Source organism: Megalobrama amblycephala, linkage group LG13 (genome assembly GCF_018812025.1).
Source record: "Megalobrama amblycephala isolate DHTTF-2021 linkage group LG13, ASM1881202v1, whole genome shotgun sequence".
NCBI classification, from domain to species: Eukaryota; Metazoa; Chordata; class Actinopteri; order Cypriniformes; family Xenocyprididae; genus Megalobrama; species Megalobrama amblycephala.
In genome coordinates, this window is record NC_063056.1 from 31,470,422 (window position 1) to 31,490,038 (window position 19,617).

The 19,617-nt window shown below is 36.6% G+C and overlaps 2 protein-coding genes across 12 annotated transcripts in view; both read left to right on the top strand.

Moving 5' to 3' along the window:
- Nucleotides 1–414: 414 nt before the first annotated feature.
- Nucleotides 415–8,204, top strand: rbm42 (RNA binding motif protein 42). 5 transcript variants are annotated; one of them, XM_048152466.1, is made up of 11 exons: nt 415–574; nt 1,156–1,223; nt 1,333–1,456; nt 2,739–2,805; nt 2,893–2,961; nt 4,112–4,278; nt 4,394–4,552; nt 5,318–5,455; nt 6,605–6,722; nt 6,823–7,017; nt 7,640–8,204. In XM_048152466.1, the coding sequence occupies exons 1-11, from the start codon at nt 566–568 to the stop codon at nt 7,750–7,752; spliced, it is 1,227 nt and encodes a 408-aa protein (XP_048008423.1). In that variant the 5' UTR covers nt 415–565; the 3' UTR covers nt 7,753–8,204. The 5 variants fall into 5 exon arrangements, with proteins under 5 accessions (XP_048008423.1, XP_048008425.1, XP_048008424.1 ...); XM_048152468.1 differs by having other exon boundaries at nt 416–645; XM_048152467.1 differs by having other exon boundaries at nt 418–649.
- A 247-nt stretch (nt 8,205–8,451) lies between these two features.
- The window catches only part of arhgap33 (Rho GTPase activating protein 33), a 55,286-nt gene continuing 44,120 nt past the window's right edge, over nt 8,452–19,617 (top strand). For 3 of the 7 annotated variants that reach the window (XM_048152455.1, XM_048152457.1, XM_048152454.1), the window contains exon 1: nt 8,543–10,208. Coding sequence is in view for 3 of the 7 variants with exons in the window: in XM_048152454.1 (XP_048008411.1) it covers nt 10,122–10,208 (87 nt within the window). In the remaining 4 variants the exon portion in view is untranslated. Of the gene's footprint in view, nt 10,209–19,617 lie in introns of all 7 variants that reach the window. The other 4 variants (XM_048152452.1, XM_048152453.1, XM_048152456.1 and 1 more) reach the window with 3 other exon arrangements.

A 19,617-nucleotide genomic window follows, 5' to 3' on the forward strand; every position in this document is an offset into this window, starting at 1 on the left:
TTGACAGTGAACTAATCCTTTAAGTCATCTGTAGCCTACGGTTTTTGTGGCGTTTAGGCTCAAAAGGTATGTTGTGGCGCTAGTCTGTAGCGCCCCCTGCTGTCAAGGCATAAGCCTCACTAAATTCTCAAGATGCTCATCATGTAAACACGAAAAGTGAAATTAACCAAATGAATTAAGTTTATTTCACTCAAATATTATTAAAAGTTCATTGTACTTAATAGAAAAAAATGAACTGAACTCAACAAATGATTTGGCCTAGAGTAAGATAAGCGAATGAGCGCAGCTCTATTTTCTAACAAGCTTTGCCTCAGAGTGCATACGAAAAATAAATGTTGTCTTTTTCCACAAGATTAATATACGCAGAGACCTTTTAGTGTTTAATCTTCTGTTGTGTTTTGATTTACAGTGAACAAATGAAGGGGAATAGTAGCAAGTGATTGAGGGACGATTTCGGACACAGCCATGATCTCATTTTCCTGCGCGCTGCGCCGAGGAAGGACCGAATGACTCTTGTGACGTAATTCCTCTGCGCCCAGACAAGCGGTGTCGTTGAGGAAAACAAATGATCGAGGTCCGTTCATCTGTTTTATTATTTTATTCCTGCACTTCGACTTGAATTTCTTCATAAGGACAGATTTCACGGCGAGTATGTATTTAGTTGAGAATAGTTGACTTCAGCAGCGCTTTAGATAAAGTTTATATCAGTTTAGAGCCTTAAAACCGAATCATGTGGCATCTGAACATTATTGCTCAAATAATTTAACGTTAATCGATTTAAACAGTATTTCTGTAAAACTGGACTATTAATGTCAATTTACCACAGATGGTGTCTAATTGTTTTGTTTACGCTTCTTGAACTCCGTTCTTATTTGTTTTCTTTTCAAGAGACACACTGGTCGTGTCTCAACTTAGTGTACTGCCTAGTTAGACAGACTTTTAAGGGCGTGCAGTATGTTTGAAGTGCATGGGTTTGCATCTTTGTAAGCATCATAGCAGTTTGCAGCATTTTTGGGCATCAAAGGTGCATTGGAGAAAGGTTTGTGATCCCCAGAAATGTTAGACAGACAGCTTGCTGTGTTTTGAGACACAGATATTAATTTATTGATTTATTTACTGAGGTTTTACTGTTTTTTTTTTTCTTGCTTTTTGCAGAAGACGCTCAGTATGGCGTTAAAATCTGGAGAAGAGCGCCTGAAGGAGATGGAGGCAGAGATGGCGTTGTGAGTTCTTCACTTTTCACTCATATTCCAGCTGTTTATTTGTGTGTTTGGAGTGTGTGAAATAAGGCATTTCTGACTTTTATGTATGCTGATGTTGCTTCTCCTGTAGGTTCGAGCAGGAGGTGTTGGGAGGACCTGTGGCACCTACAGTGGTTGAAGCTGTTCCAGTCGCTCTGGCAATGCCAGCCGTACCCATTGTCAGGCCCATCATTGGTACAAACACCTACCGCGAGGTATTAATTACTTATTCAAAAAACCTAATATTTTACATTGTATATTTTTGTATGCAGGGGTCCAAAAGACTAATAGTAAAAATACTTTTACATAATTTTTGTGATTGACTAATTTATTTTTTAATTTCAAACTGCTTTATTACATATTATTATAAGTGAAAAGTTTAATAAAAAAAACAAAACATTAAAATATATATTTAAAATAAAAATCCTAAAATTTTTCATTTCTTTATTTTCATATTTTCAATGTGGTTATATACACTACCATTCAAAAGTTTGGGATCAGTAAGATTTGTAATGTTTTTAAAAGAAGCTTCGTCTGCTCACCAAGGCTGCATTTATTTAATTAAAAATACAGTAAAAACGGTAATATTGTGAAATATTATTACAATTTACATGAAGTGTTTTCGATTTGAATATATTTTACAAAGTAATTTATTCCTATGATCAAAGCTGAATTTTCAGCATCATTACTCCAGTCTTCAGTGTCACATGATCCTTCAGAAATCATTCTAATATGATGATTTGCTGCTCAAGAAACATTTCTGAATATTATTAATGTTGAAAACAGTTGTGTACTTTTTTTTCAGGATTCCTTGATGAATAGAAAGTTCAAAAGAACAGCATTTATCTGAAATACAAAGCTTTTGTAACATTATACACTACCGTTCAAAAGTTTGGGGTTTTAATTTTTATTTTTTTGGAAATAAATTAAATAAATGAATACTTTTATTCAGCAAGGATGCATTAAATTGATCAAAAGTGACGGTAAAAACATTTATAATGTTACAAAAGATTAGATTTCAAATAAACGCTGTTCTTTTGAACTTTCTATTCATCAAATAATCCTGAAAAAAAAATATTGTACACAAATAATTTGTGCAGTTGTACAATAAATGTTTCTTTGAAACTTCTTGAATGAAACTTCTTTTAAAAACATTAAAAATCTTACCGACCCAAACTTTTGTATGTGTGTGTGTATATAATATATAGTACACACACACAATTATGGTTATTTGTTTGAATGATTGAATGAATGAATGGTTTATGAATGAGTTTTATATAGCACTTTACAATCATGTCAGGGGTCTCTCCTCAACCACCACCAGTGTGCCCCATCCACTTAGATGATGCGACGGCAGTCACATTACAACGGCGCCGGTTCGCTCACCACACACCAGCTATAGGTGTAGAGGAGAGAGAGTAACCCTAAAAACATTAATTTACTTTCCTTTAAACATTCATCAATTTAAACTAGTCTTTTGTATTTATTTTTTTCTAGGTCCAGCAGAGTTTGGAGGCAAGAGCTGCCACTTTAGTTGGTCCACCACCTACATTTGTTGGTCCTGGTACAACAATTTCACACTCTTATTATACAGTTGAAGTCAAAGTCATATATAGAAATCGGCTGACAATCATTTGATATTTATTTGTAGCTATGCCGGCAGTAGCGCCTCCTCCAATGATGCGTCCAGCATTTGTCCCGCACGTCTTACAGAGACCAGGTAATCAGGATTCCCGTTATTATTATTATTATTATTATTATTGTTGTGTGTGTATATCTATCTATCTATCTATATCTATCTATCTGTCTCTATCTCTATCTCTCTATCTCTAAATAATTATATCGCTGGGCAATATGTACAAAAAAAATCATATTTCGATATTTTTTGGCTTAATGGCGATATGTGATATATTTCAGCATTTTCTATTTTTTTCTATTTGGATCTAAAAAAAAAAAATCTGTATTTATTTCGTAAAAAAAAAAAAAAAATGTTAGTTCACATCCTGCCCAGTGTTGTCCTACAAACAATATTGAAGGCTATGAAAACAAATAAAGTGAATGTAACCATGTAAGCTGTGCTATATATTATGTGCCAAATCACATTACTTTCTAATATTTCTAATATGCATGCACACGTGGTGGTGCTCATTCACTGAAATCTGTTAAGTTTTATAGGCTCGACCACTTCTGACAGCAAAATGGAAATACTTTCATGACTTTCTTACATTTACGTGAATACACCTGTGAAATATAAGTTATGCACTGAGGAAAACATCACATATCAAATGCATTAAACAGCGCAAGTTTCTGTCACAGCCGCTGAAAACTATACGCGTTAACTATATCTTATGAGTTATTTTGAAGCCCTTAAAGGGTTAGTTCACCCTAAAATGAAAATTCTGTCATTAATAACTCACCCTCATGTCGTTCCAAACCCGTAAGACTTAAATTCATCTTCGGAACATAAATTAAGATGATGAAAATCCGAGAGCTCTCTGACCCCTCCATTGTCAGCAATTTAATTACCACTTTCAAGGCCCAGAAAGGTAGGGAAGTGGTTTTGAACGGTTGTTCAAATAGTTGAACCTACAGTGGTTCAACTATTTGTGTTCCGAAGATGAATTAAGGTCTTACGGGTTTAGAAAGATAGGGTGAGTAATTAATGACAGAATTTTAATTTTTGGGTGAACTAACCCTTAATATAAAGCATCTCTCATGTTTAGGACAAATTGTCTAATGCACTTTCCCTACAGAAGCTCACTCTGTGTTTTCCGCTACATTTCAGATATGCTTATAATATCAGGCTACTGTATGAATTGATTATATAGGGTTTATCGTTTATAAATATATATTGCTATATTTTTTTCCAGTGGGTCAGAGAATGCCAGTAATGCGTGGTCCACCTCCTCAGGGCATGATAGCACCTCCTCTTCCCAGACCTCCACCTCCTCCACCCATGATGATGGCTCCACCTATGCCAGGACCTCCTCAGCCCCAAATGGGTCCAGTCGGGCCACCCATGGGGCCCATGCCACAAGTGGGTATTTTCTGAATTGTAGTCAGCTGTCAGGGTATTTTTAAGGTTGCCTTGTAGTTGTACTGTAAAAATGGAAATGTCTATATCACAAATGTTTTTTCTCAATTAATGGCAGGTTGGAGGCATGAACCCTATGTCTCCGGCACCACCGCGGCCTATGGCTCAAGGCCCTGCGAAGATCACTCCCAGTGTTATACAGGCGGCCCCCACTGTTTACACAGCACCCCCTGCTCCTAAGAGAATTGACTACAAGAGCCAGAAACAAGCACGCATGGTAATGAATCAACACACACTCGACTGTCCTATTTCACAAAAAGTCCATATACTAATTTCACTGATTTGCCTGAAAGTTCAGTGCTGACATTTGATATAAATCACATTCACAAGGTGTAATTTCTAGCTGATTAAATATTTTAGACATGAGCATAAGTAGAAAAAAATATATCCACTATAAAAAAAAGACTAAAGTCCCCCTGCAGTCAATATGTTTGTCCCTTAAAACTCATCTTTGATAAGCAAAATTACATATTTAAATGTTTTTGTATGTTTTCTGTGAAAATAATTTCTTCATACCTTAAAATAGCTTGAATGTAACTCTACACCTTTTGCTTCATTTAGTATTTGTGGAAACATGAATATGCAAATTAGTCACCAGCTGATTCACTCACTCAATGTAGTAAATGCTACACAATGGCAAGTGGCATGTGTATCACATACACATGATAAAACAAGCTCCATTCTTCCTTTTTTCTTTCTGCATATGTTTTTGTGCCCATGCTAATGGAAAACTTGGGAACTGCAGGAAAGGTTTACAAATTGTGTTTTCCATGCCTGGAAATTCCATTGGTCCATTGGTTCCATTGGTTTGGGAAACCTGTAGGATCTATTTACTGTTTCCACAGCATCTATTTTGACATTTAATATCAAAGCACCACACGATTCATAATAAAAACTAGTAAGTGAGAAATTTAAATCCCCTTGTGTTTCCTGTATAATGCTTTTCTGATTATCTAAACCTTCTCTCGGCTCATTTTCTCAGGAGGAGTTATCAGCATTGGTGGCGGAGCAGCAGGCCGCAGTCATGGCAGCTGGGCTCCTGGAATCAAAGAAGGAGGCGGTCACTGATGACAGCAAGATCGGCCCGAGCATGCCAGAGCCTGAGCCTACACATGTGGAGGTTTAATATTAATTTCTAATATAATTTTACATCTTACACTTACTTTAACACGTATTTATCGTGTATTAATAAGTTGTGGGAACGAACTATGGCCAAAATATTTATATTTTTTCCCCACATCATGTGCGGGGCTCCATATTTTAGCACTTTAAAGGGTTAGCTCACCCAAAAATGAAAATTCTGTCATTAATTACTCACCCTCATGTTGTTCCACACACGTGTAAGACCTTTGTTCATCTTCGGAACACAAATTAAGATATTTTTGATAAAATCCGATGGCTCCGTGAGGCCTCCATTGACAGCTAGTTAATTTACACATTCAAATGCCCAAAAAGGTTTTTTAAGACATATTTAAAACGGTTCATGTGACTACAGTGGTTCAACCTTAATGTTAATTATTTACGAATCTTTTGTTTCGAATCAGTGGTTCGGAGCATGTATCAAATTGCCAAAGTCACGCCCCTCAGTGGTGAACTATTGAAATTTCAAAACACTTATGACATAATGAAGCCTCATTTACTGAAATCACATGACTTTGGCAGTTTGACGCATGCTCCAAACCACCGATTCGAAACAAAAGATCCGTAAAGCTTTGAATCTTCATGAAGCAGTGTTTTGAAATCGCCCATCACTAAATGTTGTTAAATAAAGTCATTATTTAGTTTTTTTTGTTTGTTTTTTCTGACAAAAAGTATTCTCGTTGCTTCATAACATTAAAGTTGAACCACTGTAGTCACATGAACTGTTTCAAATACATCTTTAGTAGCTTTCTGGGCATCTGAAAGTGTTAATTATCTTGCTGACAGTGGAGACTTACTGAGCCATTTGATTTTATCAAAAATATCTTAATTAGTTTGCCGAAGATGAATGAAGGACTTATGGGTGTGGAGCGACATGAGGGTGAGTAATTAATGACAGAATTTTCATTTTTGGGCGAACTAACCCTTTAACTCAAACTTACTTATTGTAGTTTTTCATGTAATATTTATATTTTATTTTATTTCAGCTTTATAGCAATTAACATAAACGTAATTTCTAATAGTTTTGTGTAATACCGGATAAAGAAAGATCATTTAAAAAAACGGTTTAGTGTAAAGGAATTCTTGATATGAATATTGTTCTAATTATTTCTTATTTGCATATGCCTAGCCTGCTGATACCAGCACAGAAGATAAGAAGAAAGGAAAACAGGAAAAGCAGAAGAAATGCATCCGGGTTGCAGCTGGTGTCACGTGGGAGGACACCAGCCTATTAGAGTGGGAAACAGGTGTGTGAACATTTAGACAATACAACCTTCTCATTTTACTTCTCTTTTAAAAGAAGCCAAGCGCATAAAGAAATTATCTATGTCAATCTTGTCTTCGCAGATGATTTCCGGATATTTTGTGGAGATCTGGGTAATGAGGTGAACGATGACATTCTGGCGAGAGCGTTTAGCCGTTATCCATCCTTTCTGAAGGCGAAGGTTGTTCGAGACAAACGCACTGGGAAAACAAAAGGTTACGGCTTCGTGAGTTTTAAAGATCCCAACGATTATGTGCGCGCCATGAGAGAAATGAACGGTGAGTTAATAAGGATAATATAATGCAGATAAATAGTTATTATTGAAAGTTGCATATGCATTACTGTTGAAAATTTGGGGATTTTTTTCTTAATTTTGTATTTTAAAGTAATACTTTTTTCAGCAAAGATGCATTAAATTGATCAAAAGTGACAGTAAAGACTTTTATAATGTTGCAAAAGATGCTGTTCTTTTGAACTTTCTTTTCATCAAAGAATCCTGGAAAAATGTATCACGGTTTCCACAAAAATATGAAGCAGCATAACTGTTTTCAACATTAATAATAATAAGTTAATAATAAGAAATGTTTCTTGAGCAGCAAATCAGCAGATTAGAATGATTTCTGAAGGATCATGTGACATTGAAGACTGAAGTAATGATGCTGAAAATTCAGCTTTGATCACAGGAAAACACTTCATGTAAATTGTAATAATAATTTGCAATATTTCTGTTTTTACTGTATTTTTTTATCAAAAAAATGCAGCCTTGGTGAACATAATGCAAACATTTTAAATGATCACCAGGACATTATTTATTTTTTGAAAAGGTCCGAAGTCAATCTCAAACTTGTATCTGAATCCAGGACATCTGGAAAATTCACACTCTCTTGTCTTCGTCTTTAGGGAGGTATGTGGGCAGCAGACCTATCAAACTGAGAAAGAGTTCATGGAAAGATCGCAATCTGGAGGTTGTGCGTAAGAAACAGAAGGAGAAAAAGAAGTTGGGACTGAGATAATCCATCTGTTCTGAAATTGTGGACTTGATTTGTGTGACCCAGGACATATATAACGAGTAGGAGTCATTCATACTCCTCCATTAGTTGCAAATAAACAAGCGCCAACTTCCCATTTGGCCCTTTTTTACTAATAAATCTACATTTATTTCCTTGTGTATTATCACACACTGACCTCTCCCTCTATCACTGCATGCTGTAAAATCTTTCACTTGTCTTCAAGAGAGATTTTTAAACATATTAAGTGTGGTTTGGATGTCGAAAATGTTGGTTTTGTTTTCTTCCTTTTTTTTTTTTGCCCCCAAAAAATGTTAGAAGCAACTTACTTTAAAGTTCAGGGAGGCCATTACATTTGTTTCTATTTAAGGTGATGTCTGAAGTAATATGTGTTAAAAAAAAAAAAAAAATGCAATTTTTTTCAATAAACTGAGTTTTTTTTTTAGTTTCAATTCTAATCTATCAACTTGAATGCCTCAATTGATGATTCTGATACCAACCACCAGATGGCGCTCCAAAGTTATTTTGTCCTGAATGATGCATATTTCTTTGATCCTCTTGTAAACGTTAATAACTATAATGTGTAAACATAATAATAAAAATACCATTTATTAATTATTTGGGAAAATCTCTCATAGACACTGTTGATAGCGAACAATTTCTTTCTAACCAGAAACGCCCACTTGCATGTGCTTCTAAAAGACTCATTTCCTAAAGCTGGTGTGAAAAAAGCAGAAATGGCTCGTGCATCAACCTGTCAGACAAACAACTGAGAATATTCTCACATCACAACACCAGGAGAAAATGCACCGGAGAGCCACAAGTGAGTTTTTAACTCTTAATCAAAATTAGCACAGCTCTTCAGTTTAAGCGTAATGATGCCTGAGTGTTTTCAGGAGCCTGTTTAAAAATATACTTGTTCTGTTTGGACTGTCTCTCTTTATGCTTTCACATTTATAGGTCTGTTTATTTATAAAAGTCATTTCCTTGTCTATCTGTTTAACTTTTCATATTTGGTTGTGTAGTTTCACTAATTCATGTTTAGATGGTTTTACAGAGACTGTGTTTGTGCATCCTTCAGATTTGCTCTTTTAAATAAAGTAGTGTGTTATATAAAAGCTCAAAATATATGCAATTAAAAATGTTCATTTCTTAACAGTTATGTTGTACATGATGGTATCAGATGATAATGTCATGGTACTGAAAAATTACCATATTCATGCACTACAGTTTGTCCATTGAACCCATTGATACCTTAATACTGTGGTACATATCATGTTGGAAATAAGTACCATGGAATATATCAAAGTACGGTATATTCCAGAGTACTTTTCTGTGAGGTATATGTTCAAAAACAAAAATCTTAAGAGTACTGACTATGAAAAAGTATGTGAATTTTGATATATAACATGATTCTTATTGATTACCATATCCATGTACTATGATATATGTCATTCTAAGGTAATTTAAAGAATAGCGTAGTAGTATTTGAATCCACGATACCGTGATATATACCGTGACCAATTACCGTACCGATATATACCGTAATAGTGGCCGATTACCGTACCGATATATACCGTAATAGTGACTGATTACCAAATTTATGAACTATGGTATTTTATGGTACTATTTTAAAAACACAAAGTTACTTGCCTTACAACATAAACCACAAAAAAGGGGTTAAAAAAGTACGGTTTCGTTACTGTCAGGTTAAATTCTTGCCTTCATTATTTTGTTAATTCTACTGGATGACGATTGCGCGCCTCCGCCCATTGATCAGCGGCGCGCTCCAGGCTTCCTTTTGTCCAACGGGCCACCTCAGTGGAACAATCCATTCTGGAATAGAGGGAAGAACAGCTTTGTTGTCTTTCCTAAAGTTTTACTAAATACAAAAATACAGCGCTGCTATCACATCCGGTGGAGATATCTACTTTCGATTCTAAGTATTTGGAAATGCATCGATATAGCTCGTAAAAATGCCCTCGACCGCGTTTGGGTAAAGATATGCCACCCGCAAGTTGTTTTGGGAGCGGCGAAGAACCCCTCAGTTCTCCCAGCGAGCAGAGAGATGAGATGGGCGGGAGAACACGCGGGGACGATGCTGCTGTTCCGGGGAATCTAGTCGATTTGAGTCTCCTGTCTGAGTAAATTGTTTTTGGATGTCACAATAGTGAAAGTATGTATCTGTGCGGGATTTGTGGAGTTGTTTGAGGACACGCTGGACATATCTTCCTCCTCCTCTTCCTCGTTTGGCTCTTTATTGGGGTTCTCCGCTCTAACGGCTCTCAGTCTCTGGCGTCTGGTTGCGTTTTCGCGAGATCCAGATCATTAACACACTATTGCGAAATAAAACCAGGATGTAAGGAAAAGCGTTGATGTGGGAAGGAACTTTGGAAACGCATCCTGATCCAAACACGGAGCCCTGCTGGTCCCTCCCGCCTAAGCTGGAGATAGGGATGGTGGTAAGTTGTATTTCTGTATTAAAACCTTCACAATCAGCCTAAGTGTTTATTGGTTTTCCACAGCTGACCATTTCAACTGCCTCCACTTTCCACCTACTGATGGAGTTTGTTGTATTGATGCAGTTGTTGCCATTAGTTACAAGATCAGCATCAGCAACACACTGCATCTGACAAACTGCTATTGTCCCTCATCTGATGTTGCTAGAAAGTGGTTCACTGTTTTTTGGGGTTTGAGCCCCTCCCTGTTAACCATTCCCACCCAGCCAGCACTATTCCATTGGGAGTACAGCTCCTTTACAGGGTATAATTTCATTTATCTGCCATTGTGATGTGCTCATCATCAATAACCGTTTCAATTGGCATATGCTTCATCTTTTGTTTTGCTTCTGTCAAAGAGACCATCATGATCTAACAAAGACATGTCCCGAAACTCCGTGTCCCCTCTTGAATATTCCAGGTGCCAGGATACGTGCATTTAGGCATTCTATAAAGGGCATTTGATTCGTCTAGACTGATGTTGTAGATCTGATTACTGTTTGCTCAGTGGTTTGTTTAAAAGCAGTGGACCTGCCGGTTCTCCTGGAGACTAACTAACTTACAAACATAGGCCTACTGCGTTTGTTCATGCATATGGCTTGAATTCTTGGGAAAGCACTGGTCTGTGTTAAAGCTTACTCAGTCAACATTGGCTAAGACCAGTCATCGCTGGAAATGCAATGACATGTAGCTAAACGTCTTTGTACATCACCACAAAGATAAGGGAAATTCTCTGATTTCGACATGTTAAAAAGGTGGGATGATTACATTCACTAGAAGTACATTTGCACAACAATGAATCATACTTAAAACAAAAGTTTTTCCTTTGCATTTTTCGCGTACAGATGACAACGTTGTTATAATGATCCCCATTCACACTGATTCGCAAAAAAGAATAAAAACGCTGTATTATGCTGCCAGGCCAGTAGTTGGCCATGTCACTTTGTAAAGAAACACTACACGCCTATAGACTGAACATGTATTACGTACGAGCATGGCGTCACCCTTTTCACAAGTTCAAGTTTTTGTAGTTTACACAGAGACGAGAACGGTATCATTTTTAAAAACTTGTACTTTGAAACCTGATTTCAAAATTTTGCATTTTCAAGCCACCAAAACGGCATCGTAGTGTAAATGAAGGGCCAAAATGCATAACATTTTTTTCCATTTTTAGTTTAAAATGATGTTGTGTAAACGGCCCCTAAACCACCAACTAACCAAATTTGTTTGTTGTGTCTTTTAGCTGTGGCGTTTTTTTCTGTTACCTGAATCTATCAGCCTAAACGGATAGTTCGTCATCCGTAAATTTTGTCAATGTTTACTCATGTTTTTCTGAACCATTATGACTTTCTTTCTGCTGTGGAAAGAAACACCAGTGGAGAAGAATATTTAAAGAAAACTATGGAAGTGGATGGGGATCAGTGACTGTCAATCTATACAACTTGTGTGCTATTTTTTTTTTTTTTTTTTTCAAGATTTATAAAGTCATGTGTGGAAGAAAGTAAAATTTCATTTCAGACTAAAATTTTTGCTTGACAGCCGTGGTCTCTTTCATTGCAAAGAAAAAGTAGCTTGGATATTCAAAGAAGTTTACAGAAGAAAGAAAGACTTACTGGCTTTGAAAAACTCAAGGATGAGCAAATAATGACAAAAAAAAAAAAAAAAAGTTTTTAGGTGCACTATTTATTTAAAGGTACAGTAAGTGATTTCTGAGAAATGCTTTTAAAAATTTAACACCTAAACAAACACTTTTGCAAATATTTGCTAGATGTCTGTTCTGTGTGTGTGCTGACAAAAATATTGCATTTGTACATAGTTCTGGCTGTGTACATAGGAGAAAAACAAAGTAGATTTGGCCGATCCACAGAGCACCAAAACTCTCTTGTAGCCAATCAGCAATGGGGGCAGGACAGAGAGTGAGGAAGAGGGACATTTGCAGAGATATTACTGGAGAGTAAATGATCAGAGGAATATAATTGGAAGAAGAAGGGTTACGATCAGGCAAGAGCTTTAGGTCCAACGTTAAAGGATTATTTCACATAAAAATTAAAATTTCCTTATTTACTCACCCCCTATATATCCAAAATGTTTGTCTTTCTTTGTTCAGTTGAAAAGAAATTAAAGTTTTTGAGGAAAACATTCCAGAATTTTTCTCCATATAGTGGAATTCAATGGTTACCAACGCCAAATTGCAGTTTCAGTGCAGCTTCAAAGGGCTCTATGTGATCCTAGCTGAGGAATAAAATATATATACTTTTTAATCGCTGATGCTTGTCTTGCAATGCTCTGCGTAATACGTAATCATGTTGGAAAGGTCACCAGTGTTTACAAAGCAATCATGCAAAGACCAAGTCAAACAGCCTTTATAAAAAAAGGTAAAACAATGATGTCGGACGATTTTAAAGTTGTAGGAGAAAATGAGGTGGACTTTGTCGGCCTACCGCGGTACTTCCGCCTACGTCACACGTGACCTTTCCAACGTGATTACGTAATGCGTGGCGCATGGCAGAGAAAAATCCTGGAATGTTTTCCTCAAAAACCTTAATTTCTTTTCGACTGAAAAAAGAAAGAAAGACATAAACATCTTAGATGACATGGGGGTGAGTAAATTATCAGCAAATTTTAATTCTGAAGTGAACTAATCCTTTAATATTAGAAAAGCTTTCCAGCGCTGATAGACGTTTGAGAGCGAGAAGGCCTGAAAACGGACACAGAGGTTGATTTGTTTCTGCTCCATACATGAATAATATTGGTTTTTGCTGTTTCACAGAACCAAGATATGTTGTTGTTGTTGAATCACAGCAGATTCATCCATACTTGTGTGAGCTGCTGTTAGCAGTTGCCTGTGTTTCAGAGTGTACTCTGTTTTTTGGGGGTGGAGCATTGAAGGGAGGAGTGTGTTTGTTTGGCTGTTGATTTCAAATGTCAACATTTGTTTCTCAGAAATTGCTTACTGCACCTTTAAGTAGCCGTGTTAGTTTTAAGTCCGTAGATAGAAGTTAATTCCTCTTTGTTGATTTGATATCAGTGTTTTGTTAAGGTTGGGATTAGTGCGGGCATGGTCAGATTTGAAACGGCGTACAGAGAAAACTCATGACTAGAGCGAGTGAGACACTGGGTGTGATGAAGCAGTTGGCGATCAAGGTGTTTAATTACCGCCACAGCATCCTGGTCTGTGGAGAGTGTGTGTAGGAACTTGGCAGCGTGTCTGTGGACGTTCCTGTCTGCAAGATTTACGATGGATATTTGGGAATCAGAAGGGCGTTCTTTTTCATTCTTGTGACTGCGTTGATTGGATTTTCTTGACACTTTGCAGTCGTTTGGCAGCGAGTGCTGTAGAAATCGATAGTTTCACTCTAATTAGGTCTAAAGTTCCTCCTTGATGTTAAATGTCTAGGTAGAGCTTGGCACAGCCCACATGTCTTCTTGAAGACCAGAGGCACAATTTTCTTATTAATATTTAAAGAGCAGGTTGTATTCCAGAATACATTTACTTTACATAATAGGCGAAAGCTTGGATATTAAATTAAGGTTACCAGTGCAAGCTTTCACTCAAAAATGACATTTGACGTTATTTATTCTTGTGTTCCTTGTGACATAAGAAATTTGGAATCTTTACACAACTTTTTTTTTTTTTTTTGCGCTTGAGTCATATAGACTATTTTTATATTGTTTTTGGAGCTTGACAACGAAATGTTGGTGTATGGATTAATTCATTAATGTGTTCTAAAGAAAATATAACAGCATTTAGGTTTGCAACAAGTAGCCTAAATATTTATGGATTGAGAATTCACCCAAAAATGAACATTTTTGTCATCATTTACTCACCCTTGAGTTGTTCCAAACCTTTATGAGTTCCTTTCAAGTTATTTTTGAAAAATGTTGCTAACCAGACAGTTGACGGTAGCCATTGACTTCCATAGTAGGAAAAACAATACTATGGAAGTCAATGGATACCATCAACTGTCTGGTTACCAACATTCTTCAAAATATCTTCTTTTGTGTTCAACAGAAGAAAGAAACTCATAGAGGTTTGGAACAACTTGAGGGTGAGTAAATGATGACAAAATTTTTATTTTTCTGTTAAAAGGATAGTTCACTCAAAAATGAAAATCATCATTTACTCGCCCTCATGTCATTCCAAACCTGTATGACTTTCTTCTGTGTACCATATATAGACATTTCTCAAAATATCTTATATGTTTCTGTTCATACAATGGAAAGCAAAACCGTATTTAATATCGTAATATCAAGATATTTAATATCTTCTTTTTTTGTGTTCCACAAAAGAAAGTCATACAGGTTTGGAACAGATTTTAATTTCTTGGCTGAACTATCCCTATTGTTTTAATCTCATTGATGACCTGTAAACACTGTTATGTGATGTTTATTTGTCTGAGAAAAAAAAAAAAAAAAGATATTCTTTGATCTTTCAATAACAAAAGCCCATTTGGAACCATAAAGGAAGGATGCAAATTAAAAGCGGCCTATCAATATGCAAATACAGCCCCACATGGAGACATGAATAGAGCATCACATGCTCATAACCTCAGAGAACATGCTGTTTGCATCAGAGACAGCTGTGTTATGCAACCTGCGCCTCCATCCTTCACTGCCACTTGGGCTGCTGCAATTACATAAAGATCTCCTGTATGTTAAAGAGAAAGGGCTGAGAGAAAGGGTAGGCCTGCATAATGCCCGCCAATCTTGATTTTCATCATTATCTCATCCGTTTCCTGTTTACCGTTCGAGTCGTGTGTCTCTCAGACACGGCCCCCGACCGCTCTTTTCTCCTTGTATGAAAAGGTTGCACATCTATTCTAGGTCATTTCTGTGTTTCTGCATTTTGCAGTTACATCACTTGGATTGCGTATTTGAGGTTTTATATGAAGGTTCCTTTAGGGTTTCACTCACGATTAGCTGTCGTATTGGCGGTGGATGATGTACAGAGGTGTAGAGCTTGGGGCTAAGGAGATGGTGTTGTGTAGTTTAATCTTCAGAGGAAAAGTGATGTTTGTAGTTCATGCACATGCTGCTATTAGAGATTCCTTTGTTTCAGATGTTGACATCTTAAATTAACTCACAAACCCATATCATTTTCTCATCTTCTGTGAAACAAAACCGGTTAGGCAGAATGTTTATACATTGAATGTTTGTTTTTTAGGGGTGTGAATCATGGTCTCACGATTCAATACGATTACGATTATCATGTCAGCAATTTGGTTCGATTCCACGATGCATTGCATCCTCAGTTTTCAATATTACTGCACATGGCTACATTTTCATCACTGAATACAAGCAGTCAGATATATGAACTCCCTTTTTATTCTATCTGCTCCAAGAAAGTACACTTCCTGAATGTAGCAAACAAACAAAACTTGTCTGAGCACAGCATACAACAGGAGATTTAGAAATGATAAACACTAGTAAATACTAAAAGCGAATGAAACTGTCAAGTAGAGTACTTAAGTTACAATAGCGCTTGCACACACTCTCTCTCTCTCTCTCTTTCTCTCACACACACACTTGCACACAGTAAATTTTACAATAGTGGGTGCATTTTTTTTATTACTCACACTTGTGTTTTGCCTTCCTCCGCCATTTTACGCTAGCGCAAGAAGCGCGAATGATGTCAGAGAAACATCAGTAGGCTGTTATCGATTATGGTCTATTACTGCATCGACGCAGAATCGTCCACGTCCACACGCTATGCATTATAGAAACGATTAATTTCAACACCCGTATTGCTTTTGCATGCAACAGAAGTGCTAGCCAGGTTTCACCCAGTTTTTGACTTCTGTTAGCAACAAAGTGAAAGTGTGTTTCTTCTTTCTGATAAACACAATCGTAGAAATATTAATAAATATCCTGACGCATTAGAGCTTTAAAATGGCAGTATGCGTTACCAAACGAGTATGAGCTGAAAAAAGTGTCTCCATCCCTCATAAACGTACTCCACCCGGCTCTGGAGGGGTAATAAAGGCCTTCTGAAGTGAAGCGATGTGTTTGTGTAAAATAAAAATCCATATTTAACAAGTTATGAAGTAAAATATCTAGCTTCTGCCAGACCGCCCTCCATATTCTTCAAAAAGCTTACGCTGTATGTCCTACGCCTTCCCTATTCAACTTACGGACGTGACGCTAGTTCTGTTTTTTCTGTAATTTGAATAGGGAAGGCGTAGGACGTACAGCGTCCATATTTTTACTCTGAATTAAACCACCTAAAACCAATTTTGTTCTGATTTTCTAGATTTTCAGATTTTGTTCTGCTAAACATTTTTTTGTTCTTTTGAATCGTTTGTAATCCCTGCAAGAAAATCTGCCCCAAAATTACTTGAATAAGAGCATGTATTATATATATAAATACTTCAAAAATGAAATTAAAAAAGATTGTCTACACTTGGGAAATTTTAGCAAATCTTTGAGTGTAAACTTGGCTAGTAACTTTTTTTTTTTTTTGGTCCTTACAAAAAAAAGGACAAAAAAGCACCATGGAGTACTATAGTCTGTACAACTCTATATTATAAGTCTTCTGAAGTCATACAATAGCTTTGCGGTGAGGAACAGACTGAAAATTCACTAAAAATCCTCGCTTGAAAGTGTCTGGTCACTATATGTTTTCATTGTATGGAAAATAGCAGTGTGAACATTCTGCTAAACATCTCCTTTTGCATTTCACAGAAGTCAGATTTTTTTCTTTACTTTTTTTGATGAACTCTTCCTTTAAACTTCGGTGTATTTTAAATGGAGAACTAATATTTCATTCACATCAATTATTGAGCCCTGTAGCAAGCCTACAGTTATTCTGCATCATCAAAATGAGCGTCTGAGAGGCGTATTCTTCTGTTTCAGCTCTTGTTCATTTTGAAAACGTGCCGCTGATGTCATAGATTTGTAGCTTTGTATTTTTCTTGTCTTCATTCTGCACAGTGATTCTGTGCTTTACGTTGCTCTCGCCTCAGGTTAGTGTCTGGGCTTCAAGCTCAAAGAAAACTTTAGATCTTAACAAAAGAGACAAAGGAACAATGTGAACTTAATGTTTGAAATGGTGCTTGTTTGATGGCATTTTAGACGTACTGGAGTTTTGCAAGGCTTTTGCAAGTCTTTCACAGATTTTCGTCAAACTTTATATAATGTACTAAAATCTAGTGCAGTTTTAAGAGCAAACACAATGCTGTATGACTAAAACCAAAGAAACGGAAACCATGCATAGTTTGTGGAAATTAAGCAATGGGGAACTACAACTAATGATGATTGGCCAATTGGACACAATTATTGAACAATGCTAATAAATCTAAATATGGCCAAATAGCAAACATTCCCAAATCACAGGTTTTGTCAAAGTTATTTTTAGAGGGTCAAGCTTAACTTAAAGGGATAGTTCACCCAAAAATGAAAATTTGATGTTTATCTGCTTACCCCCAGGGCATCCAAGATGTAGGTGACTTTGTTTCTTCAGTAGAACACAAATGATGATTTTTAACTCCAACCGTTGCAGTCTGTCAGTTGTATAATACATGTCAATGGGAACTTCGTCTATAAGAGTAAAAAAAAAAAAAAAACATGCACAGACAAATCCAAATTAAACTCTGCAGCTCGTAACGACACATTGATGTCCTAAGACACGAAACGATCCGTTTGTCCTAAGACACGAACCGATTGTTTGGTGTCTTAGGACATCAGTGTGTCGTCACGAGCCGCAGAGTTTAATTTGGATTTGTCTGTGCATGTTTTTTGCTCTTATAGACAAAGTTCCCATTGACATGCATTATACGACTGACAGACCGCAACGGTTGAAGTTAAAAATTATCATTTGTGTTCTACAGTGTCACCTACATCTTGGACGCCTGGGGGTAAGCAGATAAACATCAAATTTTCATTTTTGAGTGAACTATCCCTTTAATTAACAAAGTTGGCATCCATTTCAAAATATAAAGGAAAATTTTTTTTTTTCGTAGTTTCTGTGGAGATGTGGATGCACTAAACTAAAAAGTGCATAAAACCTTTCTCATTTTCATACAACATAGAATCTAGATTGTGTCTTTCTCAAAAATAAAGTGTCAATCTGGCAGATTTCTTGTTGAAAGGTTCAATTGCAGTGTTGCAATTAAAAACTTTGTTTTATTGTTAACTTTTACAGATATGTTATAATTACCAAGATATAGGAAGTATCAAGAAACTATCAGTATGAAATCCCCATTAAAATGGCCATGAAAGAACATATGTAGATTTTAGAACAACTAGATTTGTGGGAATGTTTCTGCAGTATTACTTATTTTCATACTTGTTTCGTTATTCCAGAGCAGACGCAGCTGTGCCAGTGACCTCTTTCCCATGCTTAAGTTAGATCTGAGCTCTGATGCCTCCGGGGCAAATGACACAGAGTCACAGTTCAGCCACTAGAATCATTCTGCCCTGTCAGTCCACATTTCCTCATAGACCATGTGTGAGCCTCATTCTTTAGATTTTCTCACTGAATCTCATCGAGTATTCTTTGGGATGAAGATGTCTTTCACCCTATTATAGTCTTCAAGAAGTGTGAGATTTCGTAGCTGGTGATTATCGGGCCAGTGCTGCGTTGTCACCACATCCTTGTTTTTATGCCTTGCTTCCTTAAATAGGCTATTTGGTTTTCTGTAATGTTTTAAACATTGTTTTGAAATATTAAATAATCTGATCAATCGAAGCACATAAAGTAAATAAGTGTTAGTAAATAAGTGTTAACAGAGTAACATTATCTACTTTTCAAAAGTTTGGGGTCGGAATGATTTGTTTAAAATGTTTTTAAAAAACGTTTCTTATGCTCACCAAGATTGCATTTATTTACTTTATAAAGCTGCTGTCACTTTAAGACCAAATGGACAGATCTAATACTGTTAGACATGCATTTTCTTTCTCATCTGTTTATGTTCATTTAAGACATCAGTGTTTACGCGAATACTTGCCAAGACGGGCATTTTGACACTTTTGTTTGTGTGTATTTTTCCGTTCAAGCGCAAGAAGTTCAGTACTCGTGACCTGTTTTCTGTGCGCGCGCACAGACAGCTGTCTGAGACTCGGCTCTCTGTGTGCGTGCGGACAGAAAACAGCGTGTAAGTACTGAATTGAGTTCTTTCGTGTCTTCTTGTGCTTGAATCTGAATGGTTAAAAATCGCTTGAATGTTTAAAGTGACAAGACTTAAAAACACGTACAAATGATACACTTTCATGACGACACAGCACTGGCCCAGTCGGACAAATGATAATTCCATCAACTGTCCCGAGTGCCTTTCACGCCGGCCCCGGGACATTGGACAGTCCTTATTGTCGAGCCCTGTTGTTTAGCCTACAATATAGAAAGTAGCCTAAATCTCTTAGGGCTAGGACAATAAAT